The sequence below is a fragment of the Manis javanica genome, chromosome 16 (assembly GCF_040802235.1).
Source record: "Manis javanica isolate MJ-LG chromosome 16, MJ_LKY, whole genome shotgun sequence".
NCBI classification, from domain to species: Eukaryota; Metazoa; Chordata; class Mammalia; order Pholidota; family Manidae; genus Manis; species Manis javanica.
The window spans coordinates 43625387-43637694 of record NC_133171.1 but is presented as its reverse complement, the minus strand read 5'-3'; the positions used below and the strand labels follow the sequence as shown (position 1 = coordinate 43637694).

At 38.9% G+C, this 12308-nt stretch overlaps 1 protein-coding gene across 14 annotated transcripts in view; it reads left to right on the top strand.

Moving 5' to 3' along the window:
• Positions 1–12308, top strand: part of RUNX2 (RUNX family transcription factor 2) — a 315257-nt gene that overhangs the window by 164904 nt on the left and 138045 nt on the right. For 11 of the 14 annotated variants that reach the window (XM_073224375.1, XM_073224378.1, XM_073224371.1 and 8 more), the window contains one exon: positions 9026–9187. The exons of the other annotated variants lie outside the window; for them this stretch is intronic. In XM_073224375.1, coding sequence (XP_073080476.1) covers positions 9026–9187 — 162 coding nt within the window. The remainder of the gene's footprint in view (positions 1–9025; positions 9188–12308) is intronic. 14 annotated transcript variants of the gene reach the window in all.

The window sequence follows — 12308 nt, the reverse complement described above, 5'->3', positions numbered from 1 at the left end:
CTCTTTGAACTGCTCCACAAACTCTACTGCCTCCATCCCAGGAACTTCATGAGTGCTGTTTCTCTTGCCAGAAGCCCTCTTAACCCTACCTAATTATTTACTGGACTTCTGCTTGCCATGCAGTTCTTGGCTTAATCATCACACCACTGGAGGAGACTAACCGGACCCCCAGTCGTGGTTGGGGGTCCCCACTATACATTCTTATGGTGCCGAGGACATCTCCCTTTAGCTCTTACCACAGTCATATTAGGTTATTAGTGTGGTCAGTCTCCCCTACCAAACTGCATACTCCTTGAGGGCAGCTCTGTCTGTATTCACCATAAGTATCCCTGGCCTACCACAGTACCAGAGTAGGTACTCAGTAAATATTTTTTGAATGAACGAATGAATGAAAGAATGGGTGAATGATTGGAAAACAATTCTTGGCACCGTGGATGCCATCATCCATCTGATAGCAGGAATCTCCATGCATGGGGACCTTCTGTAACACCCCAGCTGCTATATCTGTTCCCGTGGATGTTGACATTGACCTGATTTGAACCTAAATTTTCTAAACCCACTTCAATACCATGATTGAAACTAAGGGTCACTTCCCCTTGCCAGCACCATATCCCAGTCATATCTCAAAATCTGGTCCTGCCTGTTTGCTGGCTTATTCTTTTCCCTCTGCCAGCTTTACCATTGAGGTCCAGGGTATGCCAACGCTGAGACCGGGTTAGGTGTGACATGTGGTATAGCCTCTTATTTCTTCTATTAGGTTTTTTTAAAAAAAATAAAACCCCCTCATTTTCTGTAAGATACTTTCAAGTCCCATCCAGCCAAAAGCTGCTGATGCTTAAAAGGCAATTCTCATTACCTTGTCTTAACAGTTCCACTTCCTTCTGGTTTTTCTTTAAACATTTTGTTGTGGGACGTGACATCTTAGGCTATGCGTATCATTTCTCATTCTCTTCCCTGCTGTTGTCTCCTAAGATTTGCCAAGTCCCTCCTCTTCCACTGTTTGTATTGTAAAATAATTTGTCATGCCTGGTGCACCCTACATACCATCTAGTTTTATCCAAACAGCTTGCTGCTTTTTTCTCAAATGTAGTCCAAAGCCCTGTCAATCAGTTAGGTTCATCTTCTGCCAAATGATTCTGGTAGCCACCTTAGTTATCTTGAGAATGTCCCTGATGAGGACAAGAGGGGGAGTCAAAATTCTGCTCTTGGTGTCTTCTCTGCTGACATGAGCCAGAATGCTGTGTGATGGAAGTTACCATGAGTGTCAGCCCCTGTCAGCCTACCTTTCAGAGCCACCCCACATCAGCTCAGTGTGGCTTCAGTAATTTCTGTTGTAACTACTGTTTCCAGAAAGGACTGAGGGTAGGAAGCCCACTTTTCTGGATAGTTAGAATTATAGCATTCCATGGAAAACTTCTTAGAGATAACTCATCCATTTTCATCTTTTAAGTGAAAACAGTGAGGCTCAGAGAAGATGAAGTATTGGTGTATAACTTCACAGTTAATGCCAAAACTGCCCCAGTCTAGGGCTCTTCCTGTACTTGGAGGAGTCTGTTTGTTTTAATGCAATGTTTCCTATCAGTCAGGAGAACCAGGAGTGAGTAGGAAAGCCCATTCTAAAAACCCAGTTTAGCTAAAAGGGTTATTAGAGAAGACAGAATTTAACTTGAAGTATTTAGTGTAAATTGTTTTGAAAAGGGAGTTAAATGTATGTATGAATGTGAGTATATGTGTATTATGAATGACAGTAATATGACAGAAATAGTTTGGGGATAGGAAATTGTAAATCTGTCTCTCTGTTAAGATTATTGACTTTATTTGACTCTGGTAGCAATTGAGAGGCATAATCTTAAACTAGAAGATTCTACATACAGTTCATTCTAAATGTCTCAGTTTTCTCAAGAAGTATTTGAGGTTTACACAGACTAATTTGAGTACTGAGTAGAGAAAAAAATGGGTGGAAGATAAAGGGTGGGAATGTGAGACTTTCTCATTATACCTTACTCCCCAAATAGATCAGGTGCTCACTGTAGACACACTGAACTTTGGCAGAAATCACTGGCTGTTGTGTCACATGGCATTGCAGCCTGCTGGCAGCGCAAACAGGAAGAAGGCTCCTATTGACTTATTTCTTCCCATCTCTCCATGAGGTTCAGGACCACGTCCATGGTGTGCCTTGTTGTGAGTGATTCTTAGGAAAAGAGCTCTTTTTCACATCCATACGTTTAATTGAAGCGTTTACAGAAGGAGGCCTGCTAAGAGCAGCCACCGAGTTTCCATGTATGTCTTTCACTGGGTTTTGTAAAGATCTCTGCTCACTCTGCTCCCCACCACTCACTTACTCATTAAGAATAGACTTCTGTATGTTTTCCTAGAGTCAGTTCATTTTCCTGGGGTGCCTTTATTATAGCCATCTGTCTCCTTCTTCCTCTCTTATTGTAACCCCAAGTGTTTAGAGTTCAATTATGCAGATATGGAATTTAGCCTTTTCAGTCATTTGAAACTATGGACACTTTTAGAGCCCATAACTCTGTACATATCATTTTAGGAAATGCATGGCCTGCCTTCTTTTTCTCCACGCCAATTATTACACTTCAGAAGCTATGATCCAACTCAAGGAAGAGAGCTTGCTTTTTTCATAGCCACAGGTTTAAGTAAGTGGTTGTTTCTCTTTTTTGCCTGATTCAAAGACAACTTGAGACATGTGAGGCAGTCCTCCCCCCATCAGCATTTTTGGGCTTCCCCTGGGTATGTTGCTTTCTGTAACTGCTATGTTTTGGGGGTTTATAGAATGGAAAGCAGATGCAACCAATCTCCAAGTCGCGTTCACTGAAAGAACGCCACCCTACAAGGAGAACTTATAAAATCCACCCTGATGTTGGTGCTTTACGGTTCATTTCTATCTTTAGAGCTTTTTTAAAACACAAGTACATACTTTGAACATTTTTGAATTAATTGTTGTTTTATATCTGTTAGTCTTACTTTTCCAACTGCATGTGTAAGCTTTTTCAAGGCAAGAATGTCTTTTGTTTCTTATCTATCCCTCAGATCATCACACTGCCTCATACACATACAGAAGGTATTTATCATAATAAAAATGGATAATTTGCTGATTCACCAGAACAGCATGTAAAAACTCCCTTTTCCCCCTCAAAAGCCCTGTTAAGGTGGCAATAATGACCATTTGTGCTTTGTAGATGAGAAAGGGACAGCTAATTAAGAGCCTTGCCCTCAACTTTGTGAGCTGGAAGAGAAACTGAAGTGCACGCAGGCCTCTGGATGTCTGGTGTCTTTTTAAAATATGAGCTATATGATGTGACAGCACCCAGTTGTAGCAGTAGCTGTGTCCGTGACCAGCCTCAGCTGGGAAAATGCTGAACAGACTCCTTAAGTCAAATGACTGGTTCTTTTTATTTTTAACCTTTACTCTTAGTAGATAGATTTGTTCTACTCTTACCAACAAAACCACGGTGTCATCTGGAAATACACAGTTGCAGATCTGAGGTATCCAAGAAATAGCCTGACCTTATATGCCTGGTGGCAGTTCATAGCACGATTTCACAGTCCGAGGCAGGGACAGTCTTCTCATTGGCTTCATCCCCAGGGTCCCTAGGAGCCCTGCTCTGCCCTCTGTCTCTGCTTTTTTCTCTTTTCTCCTGTTTAGTCACTTTGATTAGTCACATCCTGTCTGTGAGTACAGCAGGCCCATTATATAGGAAAGACCTAATTTTCTGAAGTTTGTGTTACAGGTCAAATTAGATTACAACTCTCCTTTAAAATCCCCCTTTTTAGGTGACAGGAAAGAAGTGTGGGGAGAAATAAGGGTGGAGTCCTATTTAAATGCTCCCGTAATACTTGACATTTCAGATTTCCTAAGCAGTAAAGAGTATGTGCACCTAAAAAGCACAACACCAAAGGTTTTGTTTTTAAAGTTGTCATAGCTATATAAAAACGTATGTCAATATTTTGGATTTCTGTAATATAGTAATGAAATAATATTGGTAGTTTCTGAAGATTGCCATATAAAAATAAAAAATCATGAATTATTGTTTTAAAAACGCCATAAAAGTGTTTAAAGTTTAATAGCAGTTTTCATTTCTTTTGAGAATTTCTGTGAAATAAGAGTTCAGCTATCCTCTGAAAAGTTGTGGATGCTTATAAGTAATTATAGATAACCCCTGATGTAATATCAAGATTATGATTGGCACCTCCATTCTCTGAGACACAAAAATCAAGGATATTCTTATTTACATTGCAGTGGAGGGACACAGCACTTCCCTCCATGGTTCTGTAGACTCAAAAACACAGCCCATTCAATGTGACTGTGAAGGAATGCATTATACTAGCTTTGTGGGACCTGAGGTTGAGATGAAGATAGTTTCTTGTTTATTAATTAGTAGGTCTGACTCAGGTCTAGGCCCTGACTTTTACCTAGTAATACCTTTAAGATTGTCTGGTGATGCCTGAAAAAAAAATCTATTACCTGCTCTGACTCATCCAAATTAGGAGTAAATCTCAGAAGTCTCAGGTTTCTTAAGGAAGTTGAGTTCAGAGATCACGTATGAGATCGGGTTACAGTGACTTTTCTCTATTACAAGCATTAATAGTTGTCCACAACAAATCAAATATTGCTGGAGTCATATATTATGATAGAATTTTATTTTCTTAGTGATTGGGCATTTAGGAAGTCAAGGTATTTTATAGCCTTTTTTTCTACTAAAGGTTTGAAAAAAGATAAATGTACAGTATTAGAAAATATACTAAACAGATTATAATTTCATGGTCTTGCAGAAACCAAGACAAAGAAAGAATGTAATTAAGGTTAAGTGATTGTAAAGCATATTGACACAACCAATGTCGATATGTTCTCCAAATAGTGGACTGCAGAATCACAGAAAGCTTTCTAAAAATTGTCCTCTGCTACAATAAGATGTTATGGGCTGGAAAGACAAATACATAAAGGTTTTAACAGTGGTGAACATCTATTCCATGTGTGAAGCTCTTTACTACATTATTTCATTTAATCTTCATAATGACTTCATAATGACATAAGGTCTTCTTATTATCTTCATTATACAGATTAGGAAACTTTAACCTTACTTAGGTTGTGTGATTTGTCCAAGATTACACAGGCCAGAAATGGTAGAGGTGGTTTTATGATAGCACAGGGGTTTTAGAGAAGGCCTGGGGTGTTGGCAGACCATTACTTTTTTCCTTAAGATCGTGGTCCCCTTTTAAAATTACTTATACTAGATGGCAGGTTGGTCTTGAGTTTTATTTTTCTTTAGTGATTTCCCTCCTTAAATAGGTTATCACAGAATCTTAGAATGTTGACCTTGAAAGAGATTGGTTGGACTGCAGCCTGTCCTCTGAAAAACAGAACAAAGGGAGATCTTAGTTGTTTAGAGACAGTGAGAAGTTATTTTTGCTAATCTGGGATATCTTTAGGAAGGACCTCCACTAAAAGCAAAACTATGCTTTAATAGACTGTCCTAGTAAATATTCTGGCAGTCAGGAAGTTTATGTAAAAGCTAAGACCTCACTGATACAACTTCTTTTACAGCTTAAGGGGAAGTAAGAGAATGACTAATTACTACCTCATTAATAAATTCCATTATTCACTCAGGCCACCCTGGGAGGGCCATTCAGTGGTTGTTTATTGAGCACATACTATGTGCCAGGCATACTGAATTGTGCTGAGTCTGATCTTGGAAATTTTCAAGCCCAGTCACCTAGATGATTTATTTAGAGTCAGATTTTTGATTTTTTTGAATAATAATGAGTATTTGTGACTCATTGTATAGTATTTAACCCTTACAACAACTCTGTGAGATAGTATTATCACACCCATTTTGCAGATGAGGAAATTAAAGCTCAGCAACATTAAGAAACATGTCCCGTGTCACACAGCCTGGCCTTGACCATGTGAACTCCTAAAGAGAATAATAGTTTTATTATTTATATATATATATATTTACCTATTAGTTTTATATATAAATAGATAGTACTTTATAGTTATCAAAATGCTTTATTTGTTATTACCTAATTTGGCAAATGAAAATAATAGTAGTCACTATTATACTAATTTTACAGATAGTAACAACTGCTGTTTATTATATACTTAATATGTGCCAGATAAGTTATCAGATAAGGCCTAGTTCATGCTCACAACAACCCTATTTAAGTATCATTATTCCCATTTTACAGATGAGCCATTGAGACACTGAAAGTTTAAGTGACTTGATCTGCTCAGTAAGGAGCTGGGATTCAGCTGCGTCTGCCGAGGCAGGACGTATGACCACTTGGTTATATTTGCTTTGCCATGTTATGCTGCCTCAGTTTGCATATGTGGGAACTAAGGTCCAGAGTTAGCTGACATAGCTGAGGTCATACAGCCTTTACACAGAGCTGGGACTCCAACTCAGATCCTCTTGCTACAAAGCCCCCTTTGCTTGCGTCTGTATTGGGCTGTCTCTCTGCACAAGGAGAACTGAAAGGCTGTACCTCATATCCAAGGAAAGTTCCCTAACTTATTTGTGATATGGTTAAACTTAAACATTAATACATTTAGTTATTCTTTCCATTTCTTTGTATTTTTTCCCCATTTTTAAGCAGGGAGCCTTATTTTACTGGTAACAACATGTTACAGTAGAGGAATGGATGTACAGGTTAAACTACTTGCTCAGGCAGTTGTCTGGTGAAGTTGGAATAGAACTAAAATCCAAATTTGAGTCTTGTGTGTCCAATTCACTAACTATGGGGTTTTTGTCCTTTTTGTTCACTGAAAATATTGCTTGAGAGAGGGCCTTTGTGAGATTGTCTTCTGGTGCTGTAAGGAATGCTCTTTTTCCATCTGAAGGTTATTTACTATTTTTCTGACTAGTGAATACATTAATGGTTAAAACAAGGAAGTATGTCAGTATCAGGCATATAAAAAGAATCACTCACTCAGGTTTGAAATGTTGCCAATCTATACAATCTCAGCCTTGAAAATTTTAAAGCACAAAAGTTCATTACTTTGATGATCAAGAATCCTTTCGATTTCTGAAGTTTATGTTAACCATTTACAGTATTACAGTTTTACTCAAATTGCAATCTCAGGTAAATGTTCCTTAAAATTGAATTGGATGAAATTTTTCTGTTTATCTGTGTGATAGAGTAAACATCAGATAAATATCCAGATGTATTTAATTATTTTGACTCAAGAAAAGTATGTCCTATTTAGACAGTCTTTAAATAAATTGTTGCTGAATTGTACAAATAAATAAGAAATAGCTGAAGCTAAACAGCTTTGACTATATAGAACAACTGAAAGGCTTTAAAAGAGGAAACCTCTCAAAAAATCACTTGTTTTGCAAATCTCATTTTGTATTTTTAGAGATAACCTGAATTGATCATTCAAATACATTAATAGTTTTTGAAAATAAAGCCTTTCATTTTCAGGGGTTGAATACGTGATGTGGGAATAATTTTAAACCTATTCCAATGTATTAAACTCCAATTCAGATGTGTTTTAACTGTGTGTACCTATCCCTGTGTCACCAAGAGTTTCTTTTTTTTAAGACAAGAACTAATGCTTATTGGGTGTCTCCTATGCTAGTCTGTTCTCCATAGTTTCCTCAAGTAATTTTCACATCCCTGTGATTCAGATATTCAGATACAGTTACTCTCCCACCTCCTTTTGAAGATGAGAAAACTGAGGCTCAGAGGCACTGATTAATTAACCGAGGATCACACAGCTAAAATGTAGAAGTCTCCGAACTTGAACCTAATTCTATACATTCCGAAGTCCATGGGTATTTTAATATGAAGGCTGTCTTGTGAGCAGCCTGGTGTATTCAGATTTTTTTAATTAGCAAAATATTTTAAAATTGGTAAAAATATTTGTTAAGAGAAATTTTCTTATGAACCTGTTTGATTAGCCCTTAAGTGAAAACAAAATAGTTTGAAGTACGCACTTCTTTGCTCTGGAAAAGTACAGCACATTTATCTTTTTTTCTTATGTAGATTGAAGCTCTTTTGATAAATTTGCATGGCTTTGAGTTTGTACCTCCAAGAAACTCCATTGAGACACATCAAAAGATATTTTTAATGCTCAGCAGTTAATTCTGACAAGTTGGCTGCTCATTATTTTTATTATTACAGTGACTAGGTAACACTAGGCCACATTCCCATACAAGTGACATCTTTTAACACATTCCATTAGGGTTAAAGATATTTCCCTGTTCTCCTGTTTTGGGTCATTTTCTTAGTGTCAGAAACTCACATACTTAACATTGAAATTGGATGGTGATGAAGTTTTTCAGTTCTGACAGTAGTTGACTTTGAAACTAAGTTTTGTCCTTTGCTTAAAGGTTATTTGCCTGGGTAGCTTAGGATGAGAATAGTATGATGGCTCTTCTCGTTTGTATTCCTCTTACATGTTGCACTCCCTCTTCTCATTTCTACTCTCTACTTCCTAATTCCCATGCTATAAAGTGCCATCCCATTGACCTTCCTGAAAAGAAAATGAACGGTGCTAAAACCATGGAATCATGCAATTCAAAAACCAAAAATCATATCTAAAAGATAGTAGCTGGATATGCAACACTAAAAAGCACAGGATACCTGTTATTTAACCAAGTTAATTGTTCAAAACATTTTCTAACTTAAAAAAAAATCCAGAAGTAATGCATGTTCTTTGGAATATTATGAAATACAGAAAATAAACAAAATAGAATTCAACCTTGTAAAGATAACTGAAGCAGATTGTTTCCTAAATGACTGTTAGACTTTCCAAATAGAAATATTTATGTGAGGGAGAAACAAATAGTCCTTATGCATGATCCATTTTGTTACTTCCATTGAAACTTGGAGTCTAGAAAGCTTTGTGCTCTACAGGTCTTGAAAGGGTAGGGTTGTAGACAATAAGCAGTCCTTATATATGCTCTTTTTTTTTTTTCTGCTTTATCCTTTCTAAGTGTCGGGTTGCATGTTCTAAGGCCACAGCAGCTGGCATACTAAAGATTTTTCTTCTTTGTTCCAGACCCCAGGCAGGCACAGTCTTCCCCGCCATGGTCCTATGACCAGTCTTACCCCTCCTACCTGAGCCAGATGACATCCCCGTCCATTCACTCTACCACCCCGCTGTCTTCCACTCGGGGCACTGGGCTTCCTGCCATCACCGACGTGCCCAGGCGCATTTCAGGTAAAGACCACACTTTAACTGGAAACCCACTCTTGTACAGGTGTGGGGTTGGGGTTGTAGGCTGGGCCGAGGCAGTCTTATCCATGTTCACAGTAACTTCTTTTAGTGACATGTGGGCACGGGTCTGGCAAACCAGGTCTTCTAGATTATGGGGTAATCAAACACTTGAACATTTTAAGTCAAGAGACTGAAAATCCTGGCATAATGTTCTTAAGATGATATTAATGCCACCCAGTTTTAGTCCTGCTCATTTACATCCCCTTTGGTGGCCACTGTCTCATAACTAGGGCCTTCTCCTGAGGGTCTTTTGCCAGGCCTTCCTCTGCTTGTGTTCCTTTCTTTTCCTAACACCTGCCTGTATTCCAAATTACCGATTGGTGGCACAGTACTCCATCTCTAAAGGCTCTTAAGTCCCAGGAGTCCCAGCTAGCTAGTTCCCAGAGAGAATGGTTGCAGACCTCAGATCCTTATCAGGAACTAGTCATTGGAAGTGCAGTGAGGCCTGGAAGGGCCTGAAAAGGCAATATGAGGCCTCAGAGGGGCCAACCCAAGACCCAGGCGGCCTCTCCATGAATCCTGTAGTGCACTCCTGTCCCTGTCCATGTGGCAAGCCCCAGTGCTCACACATCTACTATTCCAAAAGCACCACTTTAAAAATCTGTGTTTCATGGTAGAGGCATGTGTGGTAAATGATCTGGCTGCCTTTCTCTATCATGGAGAATTCATCAGAGAGAGCCAGAAAGTGTCCACAAAGAACTCAGAGTGACAAGTAGAGAAAAGGTGAAGGCTGTTGGACAATTATATGGATCCTGGGAATAAGAAATAGTCTCTCAGTACATCCCTGAAATACAGACTATAGCACTGCCCCCTCTAAATAAGGAGGCTGACACGCAGAGGCATACACAGTTGGATCCTACATTTGTCAGGCTCTCTTCTCAGCGTTCGGGCTCCATGCACCTGTTTGACTCCTGGCCAGGTTAATACCTTTCTTTCTTTCTCTTTGTGTTTCTGTCTCTGTTTCTCTCCCTCTATCATTTTCTGCAAAGCTCGAAGCCGTTACTCACTCCGCTGAGTTGCATCACTGACAAGCTGAAGCTCCACCAGCAGGCTTGCAGGTTTTGATTAGTGCAGACTCCTTTATTTCTTTCAACTTGGGAGGAGGGAAGGCTTTGTTTCTCAAGCAAATAGCAGGAAAGGGCTCTCTGGTCCTAGTGCCTTCAGATTTTCTGCAGCAGATGGACTCCTATAGGGGTGAGTAGGGAAAGAAGAGGGGTGGAGGGAGAACCACAAGATTCATTTGGAAAACCACTTATCATTATGACCACTATTATTATTTACATGAATCACATGGCATTTATTGGGGAATTGTGCAGAGTATAGAATTTTAGTTATCATTTCCCTTGACCAGAATTACTACTTCTTTTAGGTAAACATTAATCAAAGACATGGGAAAGGTTGAGTAAGGCACGGGATAGTGAGGGCTGATGGGGGATCATAGGCACAGGTTCGATGGTGTTGAGTTAGTTCTGGTCATTCCTTCTCTGTTTTATACTGAGTCTGTTTTGTTTTACATAGGGCCAAAATGACAGTTTTCCAGGACAATTTTCCATATTTGTGTAAACTTGCTTCTGTTTAGGGTCCTCTGTGGCTTGCACCTGTGCAACCCTCTGTGGCTGAAGATTTTGCTATTTGTCCACTGGCAGGACCTAGAGCAAGCCTGAGGGAGTAATTGTGGCTGTAGAGACACTTATCTACGCTACAGAATTATCTTACTGAGGTGTTATTTGCATAATATTTGCTGGGAAAATGCTTGAAAATAACACTGAAAAAGTGCTGCCTAAATGGGCAGTCATTATTTTTTATCATTTACATGTGTAATTTAGAACAGCTAGGTGATTTTGAGTAGATTTACTGATAATTACTTAAAAAATTTCCATAAACCAGTAAAACATAACTTTTCACATTTCACAGAGAGGGTAACAAGAGCATAAACTGGGTAATTATCCAGCCATATATCAATCTGAGGCCAGAAGAAGGAATGAGCCTCTGCTTTAAACCAGTTTAAAACTGAGTTTAGTCCAGTTTTTTCCTCCTGCCCCAAACATTTCTATGAGTTGTTACTGGCACAGTAACATGGTGCCAGGGTGGGAGGTTCTGTATAAACATCAAAGCAAAGAGAACAGAAAATCCCTGTTGTCATGATGTAGGGAAACAGGAAGAAAGAACTGTATGTGGACTGTCAGGGAACTGGAGAAACCCTGATTTACCTGACCCTGCTTGTGGGTGTAGGGCTGTGCCTGTGGACTTGCGGCCCAGGTCATCTGGAGTGAGCACCATTTTCACTTCCATGGGGACAGGTCCTAGGAACCTCCTTGAAGTAGAGCCTGTTTCATAGGTTCTGAAGTGCCAAGTTGCACAGTTTCTGTCTTCTTCTTATTCCTCTCAACATCTAAAGCTGTCCCTAAGAGCCAGGGCGCTAGTTCTATGGAACATGGACAGCTAAAATATTAACCTCCACCTGTCCAATGGTCCAATGGTCCAGGTGTCCAATGGTCACTTCTTGAGATGCTTTCCAGAATAGTATGTGTTTTTGTGTAGAGAAATTAGTTCTTATCTCCTTATATGAAGGGATACACAAAGTATTCTCATGTGATTGTGGGTGAGAAAGAATAAAATTCCTCACTTACACAATGGATTGAGTTTCAGACCCAGATTTGAATCCCAGCTCAGACACAGATCAGGCAAGTTTCTTACTTCTCTGAGACTTAGTTTTATTATTTGTGAAATAAGGATATAATTTTATTTCTTAGAGTCACTGTGAGGATTAAATGAGATGTTTTATGTAAGTGCTTAGGACAGGCCAGACACACGATATGTGCTAAATAGATTGGAGCTTATATTATGAAGTTAGGATTATTTTGTAAAAATTGTGTATCTGTATATAATTTGCAGTCAAGCCCTGGGCTTAAATGAATTAAGTAGATAAAAATCTAAACTTTTAAAGGGGATTATTTGCTTTACAAAATGGATCACCACAGAGCTTATTTGATATAAAGACCCCTTGGAATAATTAAATATTTAAATGAGTTAATACTCATGCATTCATAAAATACTTAACACA